General features: G+C 36.3%; 1 protein-coding gene across 1 annotated transcript in view; it reads right to left on the minus strand.

The window, feature by feature from the left end:
* Positions 1–585: 585 nt before the first annotated feature.
* ADGRE3 (adhesion G protein-coupled receptor E3) overlaps positions 586–21,909 on the minus strand; it is a 74,910-nt gene continuing 53,586 nt past the window's right edge. Inside the window, exons 9-15 of the mRNA XM_044685155.1 lie at positions 19,271–19,444; positions 13,944–14,141; positions 13,387–13,622; positions 8,584–8,650; positions 8,209–8,300; positions 855–1,023; positions 586–776 (exon numbers count right to left, since the gene is read on the minus strand). Coding sequence (XP_044541090.1) covers positions 642–776; positions 855–1,023; positions 8,209–8,300; positions 8,584–8,650; positions 13,387–13,622; positions 13,944–14,141; positions 19,271–19,444 — 1,071 coding nt within the window. The 3' untranslated portion in view covers positions 586–641. The remainder of the gene's footprint in view (positions 777–854; positions 1,024–8,208; positions 8,301–8,583; positions 8,651–13,386; positions 13,623–13,943; positions 14,142–19,270; positions 19,445–21,909) is intronic.

Genomic DNA, 21,909 nt, shown 5'->3' on the forward strand with positions numbered 1-21,909 from the left:
ACTCTGTGTGCAGCTTGTTTCTCATCTGCACTTTCTAGATGATAATAACACTTACCTAGCAAGGCAAAATACTATACCAACTTTAAAGTGTGATATAAATGGTAATTATTGTTTTTATTAAGCATAGAGATGTAACCCAGGATTTTAGGGATATGGTACCAGTCCCAAAGCTGTCTTTTTATCTCTTCTCAGGATGGCAGAGGCAAGGAAGAAAGAAAATGCTGCCCTGACAGAACATAAAGCCCTTTAGTAAGGTTCTATTAATGGAACATTCATTGGCCCAAACAAGGGTCAACCCAGCTTATTTTCCAGTGACCCTCACCCTGGACTTCCCTAAGAGAAGATAGAGAGAATGCAACGGGTCAAGGGCAAAAGCATAATCATGAGCAGGTAGTAAAAGGGCCAGTAGGTGGTGTCATAGTGCATAGCGATGGTCCTAGAGTCAGGCAAACTCATTTTCCTGAGTTCAAATCTGGTCTCAGACATTTGCAAGCTGGGTAACTCTGAGCAAGTCACTTAACCCTGTTTGCTTTAGTTCCCTCATCTGTAAAATGAGCTGGAGAAAGAAATGGTAAGAAAACCCCAAATAGGGTCCTGAAGAATCAGACACAACTGAAATGAATTAATAACAAAAACAACATTCAAAGGGTGGGGGATTTTCTTACTGTGTGGGTCTGGGTGGAGCCAGTGCCAAACTTGCTTGAGAGCGTGAGAGATTCAGATTTATATTTTGCTTGCCTGATTGTCATGAACCATTTTTTGTACTGTTCCCGAACCTGGACAACCCAAGGAGACTCTAGGTCAGTTCAATGAGTGCTACAAGGAGGAAGAAAAGGAGTAGAAAGGGAACTCACCTGATGGTTGAGGAGGCAGTACACCAGAAAGATAAAGACTCCTTGGAGGCTGTTGATGATAGTGAAGAGATAAGCCATGATCCATGTAGCTGAGCCAATCTGCAGAATGCCCAGACACCAGGTGCAGCCCAATATGCACAACTGAGCCATGGCTTTAAATGTCAGCAACCTAAAGAGAAGTGCAAGGCAAGACTCTGTTATGTTCTCAGGGAACTTCTGCATCTTATTTTAAGTTCCACAGATTGAGTTCCAAAGGCATAAATTCCAGGGACCAAGTCTTCAAATGGATAACTGAGTTTTAGTCCTCCCTGTCAGTCTCTTTCTTACTAAAGTGGACTGGAACATCGTGGCTTTTCCTATTTCAAACAGCCAAGGTGGCAGAGTTAAGGAACACTGAGTTTGCCCAAATTTGCCTCTAAACAACCACCCACAGATGTGGCAAAATTGGGACATTAATACATTGCTGGTGGAGTTGTGACCTGATCCAACTATTCTGGATGGCAATTTGGAACTATGCTCAAAGGGCTATAAAAGATTGCCTGACCTTTGATCCAGCCATAGCATTGCTGGGTTTGTACTCCAAAGAGATCATAGATAAAAAGACTTGTACAAAAATATTTATAGCCACGCTTTTTGAGGTGGCAAAAAACTGGAAAACAAGGATATGCCCTTCAATTGGGGGGAATGGCTGAACAAATTGTGGTATCTGATGGTGATGGAAAATTATTGTGCTCAAAGAAATAATAAACTGGAGGAACTCCATGTGAACTGGAAAGACCTCCAGGAATTGATGCAGAGTGAAAGGAGAAGAGCCAGAAGAACATTGTATACAGAGACTGATAGACTGATACACTGATACACAACATTGTATACAGAGAACGCTACCCACATTCAGAGGAAGAACTGCAGGTGTGGAAACACAGAAGAAAAACAACCACTTGAACACATGGGTTGATGCGGACATGGTTGGGGATGTAGACTCAAAATGACCACACCAATGCAACTATCAATAATATGTAAATAAATCTTGATCAATGACACATGTTAAAACCAGTGGAAATGTGCATTGGATATGGGGGGGGGGTGAAGGGGAAAGTAAAAACATGAATCATGTAGCCATGGAAAATTTTTCTAAAAAAATAAAATATTTTAATCTTAAAAAAATAAAAACAAAACAAAACAAAAAATAAACAACCACCCACAAACAAAGAACTATCTTAAAACAAGTTTTGGAATAGCAGAACCAATAAAAGACAGGGTGAAGCAGGCTTTCAGTCAAAGGAAAAGCAGGAAGGCCTATCTCCCCCTTGGCTAGGAGAGGACAGCAATGGAATCAGTAGCAGATGAAGTAGCCCAGCATATGCAGAGGAGCAAATCACCACATGCTGAGGAACTTGAGGAGCAGTTGGGTGCAAGAACACCCCAGGAAACCCTCAGAGGAAGGAGCAGCCTAGTGCTCATGACATCTGGTGGAGCCGCAACTGAAGAGTGGATTGCAGGTCAATTCAGTGCATATGGCACCTAGGGCAGTAATGGGCAACCTTTTGAGCTTGGTGTGTGAAAATTTGCCAAAAAAACGAGCATAATTCGGGTGGTGTGTCACTTTGAGAAAAATCCCATAATTTCATGATATTTATGGTTTAAATAACAAAAATGTATAATTATAATATACAACTGTATTTAATAAACCAAAAAAGGTAAATTAATTTAGGTAGAATTGTCATCTATAGTGCATAGAGTGTCTATATTACACTACAGCAAATGTTTCATCCTCGGCATGCGGCCCCATATTTCTCTATATGTGGCCACATATATCCACGTGTCATTGAAAATGGCTACATGTGTCAGTGCTGACATGTGTGTCATAGGTTTGCCATCATTGATCTAGGGCAACCTGGGGACAGTACCCTTTTCATCACTGGAGTGGACCTGAGCTTCAACATACAGGCAAGGTCATGACAAAAAAACCAACCTCAAATGAACAAAAGACAAAGAAAAATCCTGATCCTGGAAAACTATTTCAGCAACAGAAAAGATCAAAATGCAAGTTCGCATAGAACAATAATGCTAAAATGGAAATACATGAAGTATCAAAGGCAAAAGTGAGAGGATGTCAGGCCCAAAATGAACTCCTGGGAGAATTCCAAAAGAAGATCACAAAACAAATAAGAGAGGTAGAAGATGAATTTGGGAGGAAATGAGAGATATAAAAAAAATAATTATAAAACCTAAAACAAGAAAATGACTCCCTAAAAAAAAACAAATCTCAAGCAAAGAAATTGTTCTCTAAAACTGTGAATTGTACAACTGAAGCCAATGACTTCATAAGACATCAGGAAACAATAAAACAAATTCAAAAGAATGAAAAATGAACAGAAGAAAACTGAAATATCTCACTAGGAAAAAAAACTGACCTGGAAAATAGATGCAGGAGAAACAGCCTAAGAAATCACTGGACTGTCTGAAAGCCATGGTCAATAAAAAAAGAACCTGGACACTAAATTGGAAGAAATTAACAGGGAGAATTGTACTGATGTTCTTATGTTTTTTAATTTTATTTATTTATTTTTATAATATTTTCCCATGGTTACATGAGTCATGTTCTTTCCCTCCCTTTTACCTTCCCCCCTCCAAGAGCTGACAAGCAGTTCCACTGGGTCATGCATGTATTATATTTAAAACTTATTTCCTTATTATTCATTTTTGTAATAGAGTAGTCTTTAAAAACCTAAACCCCAAATCATATACCCATATAAACAGGCAATAAGTCATGTTTTTCTTCTGTGTTTCTACTCTCACAGTTCTTTCTCTAGATGTGGATAGCATTTTTTTCTCATAAGTCTCTCAGAATTGTCTTGAATCATTGCATCGCTATTAGTAGCAAAGTCTATTACATTGTCCCATAATGTCTCAGTTATTGTCTATAGTGTTCTCCTGGTTCTGCTCATTTCATTCCACATCAGTTCATGTAGGTCTTTCCTGTTCTTATAGAAATCAAGCAGTTCATCACTCTTTCTAGCACAATAGTATTCCATCACCATCATATATCACACTTTTGTTCAGCCATTCCCCAACAGAGGGACATCCCCTCGTTTTCCTTTTTTTTTTTTTCCACCACAAAAAGTGCAGCTATAAATATTTTTGTACAAATGGATCCTTTCCCATTTTTTTTTTCTCTTTGGGATTCAGACCTAGTAGTGATATTGCTGGATCAAAGGGCATGTATTTTTTTTAAAGCTCTTTGGGTATAATTTGCCTTCCAGAATAGTTGGATCAATTCACAACTCCACCAGCAATACATTAATGTCTCAGTTTTGCCACATCCCCTCCAACATTTATTATTTTCCTTTACTGTCATATTGGTCAATTCTGCACTGACGTTCTTGAAGAAGAGGGGCAAATAGAAATGGAAAGACTCAACCGCTCTCTGAAAGAAATCTCAAATTTTAAAATCCCAGGATTATTATAGTCAAATCCCAGTACTCCCAGACCATGGAGAAAATACTGCAAATAGTCAGAAAAAAACCAATTCAAATATCAAGCCAAAGTCAGGATTACACAACTCTTCTACATAGAATTGTTTCTACATCGAAGTTTCTACATTAAAGGACTGGAAGGTGGGAAATGATTTTCTGCAAGGCAAAGGATCTAGGTCTACAAAAGAAAATCACCTACCCAGAAAAACTGAGTATAATATCCTAGGGGAAGAAATGTATTTTTAATGAAAGAGAAAACTTTCAGACATTCCTGATGAAACAATGAGTTGAAAAGAAAATTTGTTGATCAAATTCAACACTCAAGAGAAGCGTAAAAATATAAAACAGAAAAGAAAAAATTCAAGGGACTCAGTGGAATTAAACTAATTGCAGATATGCATGGGAAAGTTATAATTAGGATATTTAGAATATTTATGATATGAGATACCTAAGGTACTTAAGATACTGATGGTAATCAAGGAAACAATGGGATTTCTTTATTTTTTATATTTTATATATTTAATATATCTATATATTTATTTTATATTTATATATTAACATATATTTATGTATTTATTTTATATATATTTATATTTTTATGCATTTTATATATTTTTATATTATGGTTTCTTTTTATTTTATATTGACAAACTCAAAGATCCAAGGTTTTGGAAGAAGAATTCAGCATTTGATTAAAAGTACTGGGAAAACTGGAAAACAGTAGAGTAGAAACTAGGAGCAGACTAACACCTCATGCCATATACCTTGATAAAGTCAAAATGGATATATTTAGAAATAAAGGGTGATACCATAAACAAATTAGAAGAGCATGGAAGTTGTTCACCTCCCAGATCTATGGAAAGGGAAAATTTTATGTCTAGACAAGGCAAAGAGAACATTATATGATATAAAATAGGTTACTTATATAATTTAAATTTTTTTTTGCACAAACAAAATCATTGCAACCAAGATTAGAAGGAAAACAACGAAATGGGAAAAATGTTCATAACAATTGTCAAATATATAGAGAAATGAGCCAAATTTATAAGCATACAAAGCATTGTCCAACTGACAAATGATCAAAAGCTATGAACAATCAGTTCTCAGGTGAAGAAATGAAAACTATTTAGTCATATGAAAAAATGCTCCAAATCACTGTTACTTAGAGAAATACAAATCAAAAGAAATTTGAGGTACTACAGCACACCTATCAGACTGGCTAATCACTATTAGATTGACAAAAAAGGAAAGTGAGATATGTTTTGAGGAGATGGGGAAAAATTGGGACATTAATACACTGTCAGGTAGAGTTGTGAACTGATATAACCGGTTTGGAGAATAATTTGGAACCATACCCAGAAGGTCATACAACTGTGCATGTCCTTTGACCAAGAAATACTACTACTAGGTTTGTTTCCCAAAGAGATAAGCAATAGAGAAAAAGGACTTAATTGAACAAAAATATTTATAGCAGTTCTTATTGTGGTGGCAAAGAACTGGAAATTGAAGGAATGTCTATCAAATGGAGAATGACTGAAAAAGTTGTGGTATATGATTAGAATGGAATACTATTGAGTTATAAGAAATGACAAACAAAATAATTACAAAACAACCTGGAAAGACATATATGAAGTGATACAAAGTAATGTGAGCAGAATCAGAAGGACATTAATTTATGAAAATCAAATGTAAATTATTTAACTTATATCAGCAATGCAAGGATCTAGGATAACTCTAAGGTACTCATGAGGAAAAAGGCTCTCTATTCACTGCCATAAAAGGAATTGATGGAATCTGAATGCAGATTGAAACGTATCATTCTTCATTTTATTTTCATCATGAATTTTTTTCTAGTGTAAACAATATGTTTTCTTTTACACCATGACAATATGAATATATGTACTGTATGATTACACATATAAAACCTCTATCATATTATCTGCTATCTTGTGGAGGGAGGAGGGTAGAAGGGATGGAGAGAATATACATTTCCAAATGTCAGAAAAAGGTTATTATAAGTTGTATCAATATGTAATCTGGAAAAGAAGTTAAAAAAAAAATAAAATAAAAGATGTGGGCCTGAGCAATGTTTGCCTGAAACCATGTTCAGCCCTGGGTGGAGACTGACTCAGAGCAATGCAGAATGCTGTCTTGTAAATCTTAGTCAATTATACTCCAAAAGCTTATCTTCCCAATAAATTTCTAGGCATCTGTCTGTCATTTCACTTAATATATTTTGAGTGGCTCTTAAAGTGATTAAACACATTTCTTTTTCAGTGGAAAACCCTTTTCTACCTGTTGCTTGGCGTGGGGATTCTGCCTGAAATTAAAGTCAAGTCTCCAGAGACAGGCATAGGGACTGGAGTTCTATTTCAGGGTACTAGAAGCATAGCATGTTCACTGACAGTTAAGAAACATTAGAGCTTGGCACTTAGCAAGAATAATGTGTAAAAATAGGAAACTACCAATTGTCACGTGGTATATTGGATAGAGTGCTGTGCCTGAAGTCAAGAAGAATTGAGTTCAAATTTGACCTCAGATGCTTTCTAGCTGTGTGACCTTAAGACAAGCACTTAACCTCGGTATGCCTAACAGTTTCCTCAATTGTAAAATGAGGATAAAAATAATATCTATCTCACAGAGTTGATGTGATAAGCAAATGAGATTATATTTGTCAAGCACTTATCACACTGCTTGGCATATAGTAGGTGCTTGATAAATTCTCAGTTCCATTCTCCCTTTCCTCCCCCTGGCAGCCTTTGGAGTTTCTTTTTATCCTGGTCTATCCTTCTTCTACTTCCCTGACTTGTCCACAGGGTATATTTCAACTTGCTTGACCCAGAAAGCAAAACTGCTAATTATAGTGTTATGTGTCTTGGCTTTTTCTTTTTTTTTTAATGCAAGTAGTAAGTGGTATTTGGGAGTCTCAAAACTAAGTTATTTTATCTTTTGAATTTTTGTAGTAAAAAATCTTAAATTAAAAGGTGAATGTGTTTCCCTTTTTTTCGTTTGTGTGTGTGTCATGTAGAACTTAGATAGATCTAAAGATATTAATGGGTAAATTAGATGTCAATTATATTTGGAAAATTTCTTGGAATTTAATCTTGAATGAGATTAAATATGAACTGAATTTTGATAAATATATGAAAAATTATATACAAATGAAGGTTTTTAAAAACCCTGGACAAAACTTAGAAAAACTTGGGTCAAGGAAAAGGAAAAGCTAGAGAATGAATCTTTCTAAGTCTTTTGTCATATAGGTTGATACATTCACTGCTTCTTAAACCTACCTTCAGTGATGGGGTTAAATTCTTCCTTTCATGAGGGTATAACTCTATTGCTCCATGTGGGATGAGCTCTATTATCTTTATTTTGACAGCTTTACATAGTCAGAATAGCCCTGATCTTGAGTCTTTGACTCAATTTGAATCCTCTTTCTATTATTTATTTCTTATGTGAACTTGGGCCAATAACGTATACTGTTTGGAAACAATTTCCTCAGTTCTAAGAAAGGGGGTTTGGACTACATGACCTTTAAAATCCTTCCCTAGGGGCAGCTGGGTAGCTCAATGGATTGAGAGCCAGGCCTAGAGATGGAAGGTCCTCGGTTCAAATCTGGCCTCAGACACTTTCCAGCTGTGTGACCTTGGGCAAGTCACTTGACCCCCATTGCCTACCCTTACCACTCTTCTGCCTTGGAGCCAATACACACTATTGACTCCAAGATGGAAGGTAAGGGTTTTAAAAAAATCATTCCCTAGTCTAAATACATGATTCTATGATTTTGTGAGGTGTTCTTGAACATGACATTGGACCCAATCTGGGAACATGGTTTTAATCCTCAGAGTACCCAGGGATAATATTTTGCTTCATCTCACCTTGTGTTCTGAAGAGTGGACACCTCATTGCTGAGGGAGGAAAGTTTGTTTTGTAAAATCCAAAGGATCATAAGAATAAGAACTAAGTTTACCTGTGGGAACAATGCAAAATTCATTAACACAGGTATTGCACCTGGAATCTGAGATCCACCTTGGTCATCTACTTCCAAACTTGGATGCTCCTATTTTGGATTTAGCATTAGTCATTGCATTGTGCATGACTGTGCACATACACACATGTCTATACCACCACCGCCACCCAACTGACCACTCAAGATCATCGGTTTTTGCTCCTGACATCTTGTTCAACCCCTCTGCTATCTTGGTCATCTCTCTATTTGGTGACTAGAATTACATTGTAATGTGTTCACTTACACAGCATATGGTACAGACTGGACCAAGGAAAGCCCAGAGAAATCTCTTCTCTGGATTGAGCCAGCAGCTAAGACAAAGAAAGAAGAACAATTAGTAAGCCCTTGTGGCTAAGCATATGAGCACTGATAGGCATAAAATCTTTCTTAATTGAGGGTGAGATGGAGACTTTTTCATCTTGGGCAGAGAGCTGTGGGTGATGCAAAAGAAATCCTGGGCTAGTTTGTTAATTATCCCAACTGATTTAAACAAAAACCATTTAACTCTCTGTGTACCACAGACACTCATGCATATATACATACCTATGTTCCCAGAATACTACCCTGAGATTCAGTTTCTCCATTTCTCAAATGGGGATAATAATATCACTTGTAGACACCTCACAGGCTTGTTGAAGGTCAATGAGATGATTTGTGAAAAGTGTTTTACAAACTTGAAAGTGTTACATAAGTGTAAACCCATATTTGTTCCTCTGATTTTGTCATTGTGGGAGCTACTAGTATGGGAACTCTTAACCACACAGATCACAATCTGTTTCTAATTGATACTGAGTTTATAAGTAAAACTGAATGTATTGATCAGCTAATGGGTACAGTGATAGATCTGGAGTCATCAAAACTGAAATTGAAATCCTGCCTTGGACTAGCTGTATGATTCTGGTAAGTGACTTAACCTCTCTATCTCCATTTAGTCATGTGCAAAATGGGGATGACATTAATAGCCACTTCAAAATGTTATTTTGGAAATAAAATGGAAATAATATATGTAAAGCATCTTTCAAACTTTAAGGTGTTCTAGAAATGCCAACTTTTCTTATTGTAAAGATTAAATAAGATAATCTATGCCAAGTGATTTATAGATATTAAAATGCAATATAAGTAGATGCTATTACTATGAATTACTCTTGTTATTGTTGTTTTAGGGAGTTGCCTGAGATCAGAGTGAAGAAGTAATTTGCTCAGGGCAATAGGGCTAGGAAGTGACAGAATTTGAATCAAAGTCTTCTTGATTCAAAATCTGATGTTCCATCCATTAGGCAATGCTGCCCCTGGATTCCAGAGGTTTTTACACTGGATAAACCACAAGTATACATATACAGAAAGATTGATTTTTCTGGTTAAAATACTGCATCAAAATTGGATGGTTATCACAGATGTATGTAATGAGAAATTGGCTGGGACCTAGGACTTCCCTGGGGCAAGGAACTCTCAAGTTAGGACATTTTCTCTCACAGGACAGATTGAACATACTCAGGAAGTGATGTACTTGGAGAGTTACCCAGAACACTGTGAAGTTCAATGACTAGTTTAGGGGTATAGAATCAGTATGTGACTGGCAGGCCTCAGATTCAGGCTTTCCTGGCTTCAAGATCAGCTCTTGATCCACTACTACACCAGCTGCTTCTATTCATAATAAAGAGAGAGATTTGGACTAGGTTGGAGACAATATTGACCATGTCTCCCTAGTCTACTTTTTTTGTTGTTCTGGATCAGATTCTTTTATAGACAAAGAAAGGAAGATCTCAGGAATAAATAAGTCAGAACTTTAAATTAATTATCAGTAAAAGAAGGCTTATGAAGGCGTAAAAGTAAAAAGGGAAAGACTTTACCTTAGACCAAGGGCATTCTTCCTGGCTTTTATTAATTGGATGTGATGGTTATAATTAAAGAACTGTCTGTCTTTTCTCATAAGGGAAAAATTCTGGCCATTATACCCTAACACACTGAAGCACAGATGGCTAGGCTGGTCCTGAAGAGATGCACCAAGAAGATAATAGTAAGAAATAATATCTGGCAGAAACTGAGATAAACAGAGCAATGTGGCCATGAAGACTATGTAGCTTGAGACCAACAAGATCTAATAGAGCAGATACACTGTGCTCAGTGAACTTAGGGAGGCCACATGAAACCATTAAGGAGCAGTCCTACTAGTGCTCAGCAGAGTCACCAGATCTAGAGTAGAGCAGAACAACAGAGAGAAGCTAACATCATTAGAAGAGATCAAAGATTCTGTAATTGGTGGTGTGAGTTCCAACCACTCAACATATGTTCTCTACCAGTAGAAAATCTCATTTATTAAAGGAAGTCTTTCCCAATCCCTCTTAATTCTAGTGCCTTTCTTCTGTTAATTATTTCCTGTTTAGCCTGAATATAGCTTGTTTGCATATATTTGTTATCTTCACCATAAAAAGCTTCTAAGCTCCTTCAGGGCAGAGACAATCTTTTGCCTTTTTTTTTTTTTTTTAAACCTTAGTGCTTACCACAGTAAGTATTGACATGAAGTTAGTGCTTAACGAATATATATTGGTTGATTTTAGGTCAACCCACTCCTCCCACTGATGATATATATATAATGATACGACCTATATTTATAAGGCAAAGTCCCATTTCAAATCTTCTTCTAATGTGATTTCATTAACCACATTTGCTTTGAACTAATTGTGTCCTTTGGCTGAAGAGAGAAAAAGTGAAGACTGATAGAGTTTGTGAGCTATCTATCTGAATAGGTAAGGACACAAGGAATACCTTGAACTTTTGGCTGCCATTTTTAGGATTTCATGTGTAAGAGAGGGATACCTGAGATATTATATATAGGTGTATATACATACACACACACATATACATACATACATATATATATATATATATATATATACAGATCTTCTTTCCACATCATGACTTCTCCCATTTCATTTTCAATATATTGTGAGCTGGCATAAGAAATTAAATGTGAATTTTGGGAGAGTTTTGGAGAAGCCATGGAGGCCAGCAGATGACAAATAAAAAGCTTAGAAACTCAGAACTGCATAAATTATATGAGTAGTATTGTATAATATCAACATATTTTATCTTTCAATATCATAAATACACACAATTTCTTTTTTAAAGTTAAAATAAGTAAAAAGTTAAAGTTTGTGAAAAGGACCTGAAAGCCTCCAGATGACACACAATGGCTAGAAATGTAGAGCTGTCTTAAAAAGGTTAGTAACTTAAATGTATAAAATATATGTACTGTTATGTATAATATTACTTATACAATAGGTTCTGTATTGTTTTTCTCAAATTTGTGTCTTCTTTAAAATTTTCACATTTATTTCATATTGTAATTACTTTTTCACACAGTATTTTTCCTTATCATTGACCTACATATAGCCTATGTCCAAATACATAAACCAAATTTTACAATAAATTATAGTAAACACCCCATAAAAGAAAAAGAAATAATTCAGATATCTTCTCTGGTACAAAATGAGGGCCAAAAATTTTATATGAATTTTCTAGATCATGGAGGTGCTATGCCCCTAACTCCTGTTATGTGAAAGGGAAACCTGCATTTAACTATGTATGAGATGTGCATTACTTATTTATATATTTACATGCCTAATATTTATATGTTTGTGCATATAAAGATCCCGAATTTGTGATAACTATGAGATTGGTCTATTGGTATGCCCTAGCTAACAAAAGTAGCTCTTTATTTGACCACACACTTGAGTAACGGGAATTCTTATGGAACCAATATTGGTTTGTTCTGCTACATTTAGCCAAGGGATACAAAGCCTTTCTGATCATAATAGGTTTAATGAAATTCATCTAATTCATGTATGCAAGGTTAGCAAACTTTCCTAAACATGATGTTCTTGTGGTCGATGTGTGTGTGTGTGTGTGTGTGTGTGTGTGTGTGTGTGTGTTTTGTGGTCCTGACCACCTACTGATTGATTCCCCCTAATATCCTCCTTCCACTCAGCCCCTGTAAATTTGCCCAGCAATGATAATTAGATAGTCAGAGACCCCCGATTCTCTCCCCCAAGATACATATTCTGTCATATAACTGAATCACTATTAGTGTTGCCTGTAGATTTGTAGGACTGAGAAGCAGGCTTGCTTGCGTGAGTAATAGATTACCTGATTTATGATCCCTTGAGCACTTGTGTTCCTTCTCAGTCTCTCACCCATGATCTTGTAATAACCTGACCTTATTCCCACACTGCCTACATCATGAGGACTCTAAGAAGACTTTTCAGTCACTTAAATTGTTGAGGTCAGGCTTATGAACAGAAAGACTATTCCCTTGAATTAGAATTTCTCTGTCATTTACATGTTAATTTTTGCTTCTGTTGATAAACTAGGCAAGGCACTTTATGCTGCAAAGAATCTTTCTTTTACTGGAACTCACAAGACCCTGCATGGAAATCCCAAGGCTTCCACCTTAACTGTCTACTTTCCCCACCTAACTGGTTATTTTTTGCATCTTTTTTTATTCAAAGATATTTTATCTTCCCAATTACATGTAATAATAATTTTCAACATACATTTTCTGAAATTATAAGACCACATTGTTTCTTTCCCTGTGTTCCCTCCCTGCCTTTAGAGATGCAATTTGAAATGGATTATACATGTATATGATAACATTAAAAGCATTCCCACCTCCATTTTTCTGAATGGGAGGTTCGTAGGGAGTTTACAGCCCATGCAAATCATTTTTAAGGGAGAAAAAAGTGGTTGTATGACCCAATCATCTCTGAAGGCTTCCTCAAATTTCCCTGTTGAAGCTCAAAGGCCTGTGGGCCAAAGACAATCACATCAGTTATCCTAAAGTTTAGCTAGGAAGGTTCTGCCTTGAAATCTCAATTCAATTCAGCTTGATTTGTTTTGATTCAATAAATGTTAGTTCATAGTCTACATGTTTGAGAAATTGTGGTAGACATTGGGAATGCAAAGACAACTTATCCCTCTCTTTCTTCCCACCTAATATTTTGACTTCTTCAATGGATGCCCCACACAGGGATGAATAAACTCTACTTGCCGGGAAGACGTTCCATAAAGAGATGCTCTTGATCCTGCAGAAATAGACACAATCACAGCTGGAATTCCATAGCCCAGAGGATACATGACCTTCCTCAGGGATTGGGTCATCCTGGTGTAATTGACAACCATCAGGTTCCGGGCAGTGAGAAATAGATGCAGGCCTTCCAGCAGCATCCAGGTGAAAGAGGCCAGGTAGAAATAATGTAATAAGCCTGCAATGATGGAACACAGGACCTGGCCGGGTAGGGATACATACAATCCATTCAGAAGAGTTTTTGAGCCTGTTATGAAGTCCCTGGATAATTTCCCTTATGTCTAGATTAGAGAAAATGCCTGACATGAAACTAAAGATGCTGGTTGGTCATAGAAGCAAGTACTGACTTTGATGGACAATATCCTCCTTCATGGCTCAGGGCCATTCTAAAAAAGAGAGATAAAAGCACCTTGCCTTGTCACTTGTAGCAGGAAGACCAAGATCTACTAGGTGTTGCCATTTTCTGGTGTGCGTGGTTGTGATGGGCAGCAGGGGACAATATTTTGGGATGCCATTAATACCTTGTTCTTGGTTTGTTTAATTCCTGTGATGAAGATGAGATCAGCCAAGAAGAGGCACAGGGAGAGCTGCAGGTGGAGGGAGGTGCTGGTATTCTGAATGGTGTTGCAGAGGAGGAAGGTGAGGGCCGCCAGAAAGAGACACAGCAGAGAGAGGCTCAGTCCCACATAAGTGATCATGGTTAGAACAGAGTCTTCTTCCTGTGTCCCCACAAAGGAAAAATGATGATTATAATTTTCTGGTTCTTTGCCTCTAGGATTAGAGAGGCATTGTGTCATCACATAGCAAGTACTTAACTTATCACCACCTTGTTGACTTTATTTGATTTTGTTGTAAAAGAAAGGGAATAAATAGTCCATCAGTCTAATTGGAACACCTGAGTTTTGATGGTGGTTTAAACTATGGGTGAGTCACTATACTCTTTAAGTTTTAGTTTTTTCATATTTAAAACAAGAATTTTGAATATAATATGCCTGAGACGTAGTCATCTAGCCACTATCTGAAGACCTCTTATATCTCTCTTCTTTGCTCCCACCCACTCAATAAGTCTTATCAATTCAATCTCATCGACCTCTGGCCTCATTATCCTTATTATCATCTATAACTGTTTCCTTTCCCAGGCTGATTGGAAACAACAGTCCAAGTTTTCTGCATTTTTAAAAAATATCTCAGTAGATCTCATCATTTCCACTAGCCACTATTCTGACTTCTTTTCCTTTTGTGAGCCAAACTCCTTGAAAAACTGTTGTATTCATTCTCGACTTCTCTCATTCTCTTTAAAACCCTCTGCAATCAGAGTTTTGACCTCATGAATCAAATGATATTGTCTTAACTGCTTGACCACATGGGTTGATGGGGATATGATTGGGGATGTAGATGCTAAATGATCACCCTAATGCAAATATTAATAATATGGAAATAGGTCTTGATCAATGACACATGTAAAACCCAGTGGAATTGCTCACTGGCTACAGGTGGGGGGTGGGAGGAAGGGAGGGAAAGAACATGAATCATGGAATCATGGAAAAATTTTCTTAATCAATAAAATAAAATTAAAAAAACCACCAAAACAAATGATGTTATCTTCTCCAAAATGATCCAAAATATCAATCTATCCTCCAAATGACTGCTTAAGTGACTTTGACCTAGGGTGCCAATATCAGTGTGTGTGACTCCTTCCTAGGGTGGGGGGTGTTTCTGCCACAAGGGCATTCTGCTCATTTTCCTTCATGGTGCTTCCGTGGTTCAGGTCACAAGTGCCCAACTGAGACTTTATGGGGGATGGGCTGTAACCTTTGGGTACCCTGCACCATGAGATCCTTGAGAGTAGGGACTGGTTTTCTTCCCTTTCTTTGTATTCCCCTCACTTAGAACAGTAGCTATATACATAGTAAGTGTTTCACAATTGCTTGCTGACTGACCCTACTCCCCCACTCTAAAATATTGAACTCTTCTTCCAGTTCAACTGAATTTGTCTTAAGTACAATTCTGGCTAGAAACAATTACAGCAACATGAAACATCTGGTAGTCTGTGTTAAATTGGAAAGACTTTGGGGGTGACTCAGCAAAAGACCATCTTTCTGCTGTCTAAGGTTCAGTCTTACCAAAGGAAGATAGTGCAACCTCAGTATGGTGATTAGGTAAAGAACCTTTTCAGTTATAGAAGCTAGCAAAGGCTAGCTGTAAAGATATGGAGGTGTTATGATTGGTGCAGTATGATGGAAAGAACACTATTTGGAGTCAGAAGATCTGGGCTCAAATCCTGCCTCTGACACTGCATGTGTTAGTTTGGTGAAGTCATTGGATTGAACTCAGGTCTCAGTTTCCTCACTTGTAAAATGAGAATGTTGGACTGTATTATCCCTGGGGTCCCTTCTAGCCCTAAGATTCTATGATTCTTCGACAACTATAGTTGAGATCAGATCCTTGAAGTACATAGGTATGAGCCAATAAGGTGAACTAGCCAGTGTCTCTCTCCTTAACTACTTTGGAAATTCTTTTATGAGCTTTAAGATTAAAAAAAATTATTTAATAGAATTGGTTCCCAGGGATCTCAGTGCCTGCCCTGCTCCCTGCATCATAGAAGATATCACCCAACAAAAAGATATGCATATTTATGTAGATTGCCTCTTTCATGTTTCTATTTTTCATTTTATTCTCGAAGTAGACATTCACAAATTATTCTTCAGATATTAATTCTGTAGTTATATATAATGTTCTTGGTTCTAGTAGTTTCATTCTTCATTACTTCATATAGGTCTTTTCAAGTCTTTAAAAAATTAATATGCTTATCATTTCTCATGGTAAAGTAGTACTGAATCATCACAATCACATACCACAGTTTGTCTAGCCATCCCCCAATTGATGAACATTTCCTCAATTTCCCATTCTTTGCCACCACAAAGAGAGCTGCTATAAATGTTTTGGAACATATATGTTCTTTTTTTCCCCCTGGATCTCTGGGAAACAGACCCAGCAATGGTAATGCTGGGTATGCGTATAAATAGTTTTATAATACTGTGGACATAGTTTCAATTTGCTCTCCAAAGTGGATGGATGAGTTTGTAGTTCTACCCACACACAATGAATTAGTGTCCTCATTTTTCCACATCCCCCCCAACATTTGTCATTTTGCCCTTTTGTCATTTTAGCCAATTTTGATATCTCAAAATTGTTTTGATTTTCATTTCTCTAATCAGTAGTGATTTAGAGCATTTTTTCATCTTTGATTTTTCCATCCAAAAACTGTCCATATTTTTTGCCCTTTTATCAATTGGGGGATAATTTTTATTCTTATATATTTGACAATGTTCTCTATATGTTTAGGATATGAGACCTCTATCCAAAAAATTGTCCCAAATTTTTTCCTCAGTTTTCTTCTTTCCTTCTAATCTTGGTTACATTAGTTCTATCTATTTAGAAACCTTTTAATTTAATGTAATCAAAAGTGTCTATTTTATATTATATAATGCTCATCATCTCTTGTTTACAAATTTCTCTTCTATCCATATATCGGATATGTAATATGTTCCCTTTCCCCCCCTAATTTGCTTACATTTCCTTTTTTGTCTAGGTCATGTATCCATTTAAAAAAATGTATCCATTCTGATCTTTATCTTAGTGAATGGTATAAATAGTGTAAGATATTGGTCTATAGCTTGTTTCTGCCAAACTGCTTCCTAATTATCCTAGTAATTTTTTACCAAATAGTGGTTTCTTATTCCAATAGTTTGGATCTATTCTTTTGTCAAATATGAGTTTACTACAATCTTTTACTACTATTTGTTGTATGACTGTTCTGTTCTACTGATCTGCCTTTCTATTTCTTAGCCAGTACAAAATGGTTTTGATAATTATTGCTTTATAATACAATATAAAATCTGGAACTGCTAGACCTCCTTTCTTTCCATTTTTTAAATTAATTAATTTGATATTATTGATTTTTTGTTTTTCCAAATAAATTTTATTATTATTTTCCCCAGCCTAATAAAATAATTTTTGGTAGTCTAGTTAGGATGGCATTGAATAAGTAGATTAGTTTAAATAGCATAGTAATTTTAATTATATTGGTTTTGCCTACCCATGAACAATATTTTTCCATTTACTAAAATCTGACTTTATTTGTGTTAAAAGTCTTTTATTATAATTATGTCCATGTAGTTCTTAGGTTTTTTTTTGGGGGTGGTGGCAGGTATACTGCCAGATATTTTATTCTGTCAGTTGTTAATTTTAAATAGAGTATCTCTTTCTCTCTCTTCTTGCAAGACTTTGTTAATGATATCTAAAAATGCTGATGATTTATGTAGGTTTATTCTATATCCTGCTAATTTGCTAAAATTATTGATAGTTTCAACTAACTTTTTAATTGAATCTCTAGGATTTTCCACATGTACCCTCTTATCATCTGCAAAAAGAGAGTTTTATTACCTCTTTGCCCATTCGGATTCCTTCAACTTCTTTTTCTTCTCTTACTTTTATTACTAGCATTTCTAATACTATATTAAATAATATTGATAATGATGGGCATAGTTGTTTCATTCCTTATCTTACTGGGAAAGCTTTTAGCCTATCCTTGTTACAAACAATACTTGCTAATGGTTTTAGGTCGATACTCTATAACATTTTTTTTCTTTTCTTTTTTTTTTTTTTTAAACCCTTGTACTTCGGTGTATTTATCTCATAGGTGGAAGATTGGTAAGGGTGGGCAATGGGGGTCAAGTGACTTGCCCAGGGTCACACAGCTGGGAAGTGGCTGAGGCCGGGTTTGAACCTAGGACCTCCTGTCTCTAGGCCTGACTCTCACTCCACTGAGCTACCCAGCTGCCCCACTCTATAACATTTTAAGAACAATTCTATTTCTACCTATATTTTTCAGCGTTTTCAATAGTCATGAGTGTTATATTTTGTCAAAGGCTTTTCCTGCATCTTTTGATATAATCATATACTCGTGCAATCATATAATCATGTTACTTTTGAAACAGGTATTGCTAATATAATCAATTATGCTGATTAATTAACTAAATTAGTCTATTAATTTAGAAATTCTTCACCTTTTTTTCTTGCATCATATACTCCCTTAGCAGTCTGGTTAAATCTATGTATCCCTTTTCAGAATAATGGTTTGTTGACTAAATTTGTAATGGAAGGAAATACTATATTTCAGTTAGAAGGCAGAAAATAATGATGTCATCCATGTTCATTGATCCCTGGAATCTAGGCCCTTTATATACTAGGTGAGTATCCTCTTGTTTAGATTGAAATTGAGAACTGGGGAGAAGCCTCTGAAAAGATGTAATGTTTGGTCTATATTGAAAAGTGATTGAAATTTTGATGATGTGGTCTGGAAAAGAGAAGACAGGGAATTAATTGAATAACTGTTTTACAGGACGTAGAGAAAGGACATTTACATTCTCCCACTAAAATGAATATAAGTTCCTTAAGAGGAGGGAGTGTTTCATGTTTGTCTTTGTATCTTCAAACATTAGAAGAGGGATTGGAACTTAATAAATGCTCAGAGGATGATGATCATCTGTCCTTAATCTGGAAAGTCAGTAGAAAATAATAATTTTGCCTGAGAGATTGTTTGGTCATATATATAGTTGGAAAGATTAAGGTTGGCATAGATTATCTAGGAAAAGCATGCCATCACCTTCACTTAAGAAAGAGAGACATTTTTCACTTGTTGGAAACAGTTTCATCTCAGGGTTACTTGACAACAATGGGAAAGAACACATGATCTCACTTTCCATAGACTTTTCCCACTAGGAGTCTACAATTCTGCCCTTAGCAGATTGGGAAGTTTTGGGTTGAGTGGGCAAGACATACACACCTGTGGAATGGGAGCCATCAGGACAGCAAAAGAAGACAAATGGGAGCAGTTGCAGCTGGTGTGTGTTTCATTGGTCTCAGTGAGTTTGCAGCCATTTGTGGACCAGACACTGCCCTCCTCTCTCTCCCTTGCTTGCCAGTAGACACAGAGAGATGCATCTTCTGCGTTCTTTTTCTGGTAACAGTGGAAGATATTTTTGTTTCATTGATTCTGATTTGACAGGTATTTCCAAGATACCATGTTACAGAGTAAAAGAAACTAATTTGAATGTATTAGCCTTGAATCAACTTCATGCATAGTCTTTGGCGTACTTGGTCAGCAAAGTAACCTTTTCATCTTTCTAATTCTCATTTTCATTACTAGCACTGATTTGGATTCTTTTACTCTTGACATAAAGGGAATAGGGGTGGGATGAGTGGTATATCACTAGTTTTAAAAAATGTCTAATATTTGGGTTACTCATTAATTATTTCTTCTATTAGAGTTATTCTTTTTTTTTTTTTTATCTAATCAGGTGTAGAGGTGACTGTAGGTGATAAAAATGCAGAAAGAGAATCATGAGTTCTGGTAGGTCCAATGAAGTTTATTTATTATTTTTTTTAAACTCACCTTCTGTCTTGGAGTCAATATTGACTCCAAGGCAGAAGAGTGGTAAGGGCTAGGCAATGGGCCAGGCACAAAATAAGAAGGAAGGACAACTCAATAATAACTCGTGCATTCCACTGATATCCACACAATGTGAAAAAAAAACCACAAGGAAACTTAGCAAATTATTGGATGGAGTCTCTACGTTGATTTTATTGGAGAACATAGATAAGATGGTCAGAAATGGAAAGTTTGCTATCTCCACTGGTGGAAGGACTATCAAAATCAGGGAAGATTCCCAGAAGCCCTGGGGGTATTGGCCTGTGGCCACTTATATAGTTTATATTTGCTTTAAAAATCTCTTGATTGACTCCTATCAGCCTTGAACCAATTTTGTGTATAGTCTGTGTCCTATGTGGTAAACAATGTACTCTTAACATTGACAACAACAAGCTTTGTTTTGAACTTTTTTTACTATTTGACGTATATGGAACTGGGGTGGGGTAAATGAGGTAGTTTGCCCTTAGAAGTATATAATCAGTTTTGGTTGATTTCCAATTTTTGATTACTTATTGCTTGTTACTTCCATTAGTCTTTCTCTCACATCTCATCATGGTGTGGAGGTGGCTGTGGTAATGAATATGTAAAAGGAGAAGTATAAACTCTGGAAGGTCCTGGCTATGGGCTCCCTGGGAGATTGTGGGCCTATTATAGGAGGCCTAAACTGGCTACATTGGGAGAGACTCAATATTAGCCACTTGGCTTACAGAGGATGAATTATTTTGACTAGGTTAGGTGGTAAAGTGGATAAAGCCCTGGGTTGGAATCAGAAAGACTTATTTTCATGAGTTTAAATTTGGTCTATTACACTTATTAGTTATGTGACCCTGAGCAAGTCACTTAACCTTGTTTGCCTCAGTTTCCTCATCTGTAAAATGAGCTGGAGAAGGAAATGTCAAGCCCCTCCAGTATCTTTGCCAAGAAAACTCCATATGGAGTCACAAAGGGTTGGGCAGACTGACAATGACTCAAGAACAAAAACATTAGGAAGATGAAGAAAATGAGATAGTCATTATAAAATACTTTTCAAATCTTAAAGCAATTGCATAAGTGCTAACTATTATTATTATCTTGTAAGTCTTTGTGTATCAGTTGAGATCTGCATGTTTAAAGGATGTACAGATATGGTTGAAGGCATTGGCCTTTGGGAAAATTTGCTTGGTGTTTCCACAAAGTTTATAGTCTGGTCTATTCATGACAGGCTTTCCTCCTGACTACAGAGAATTCATTTTTCCTAAATCCTTACATTAACTGTGAGACTGCAAGCAGAATATCTTTAGAAAACATACTTTATCATTCTTCCTCCTAATTTCCTTCTGGGCTTTATACAAATAACTTAACTCTGGCACATAGTCCCAGGATTTTGTCTTGGGATGTTATTCACTGTGGGAAGTTCCTTTCACAGAGAAAGTCTTTCTATGAAGTCATAGATAAACTCTAAAGAGTTGCCTAGGCACAAAGAGGTTTGGTCACATGACTGTGTTGGAGCCCTCCTTGACTCTCAGTCTAATATTCTATCCACCATTCCACGCTGCCTGCATCACTTAAATGGATCAATGACTGTATAAATCTTCAATGATTCGCTCTCTGCGATATGCTATGATACTCTATTAAAAATGACTATTAGAGTTGGTTTCGATGTCACTATTGTGTGGGTTAAAATCATGATGTTATCCTCCAGCATATATTAGTTAGTATTAGTAATCATAGATTGGTAACTTCCTATAGAAAATGAGTGAAAGTCAGGTGCCCTTCAGAAGAGAGCTATCAATCTTTCCTTATGATGAGTAGAGAAATCCCCCTTTCCAAGCAGCTTTATATATATATATGTTATATATATAAGTTATATATATAATATATACATATACACACACAAACATACATACATATATATATATACAGACATATATGTACATACATAAATATACACCTTTAATTCACTCTTTTCTAATGTGGCCAACCCCTCCCCCCTTTCTGCCCTTTTTCTTATTCCC

The sequence above is a fragment of the Gracilinanus agilis genome, chromosome 1 (assembly GCF_016433145.1).
Source record: "Gracilinanus agilis isolate LMUSP501 chromosome 1, AgileGrace, whole genome shotgun sequence".
In the NCBI taxonomy this organism is placed as follows: Eukaryota; Metazoa; Chordata; class Mammalia; order Didelphimorphia; family Didelphidae; genus Gracilinanus; species Gracilinanus agilis.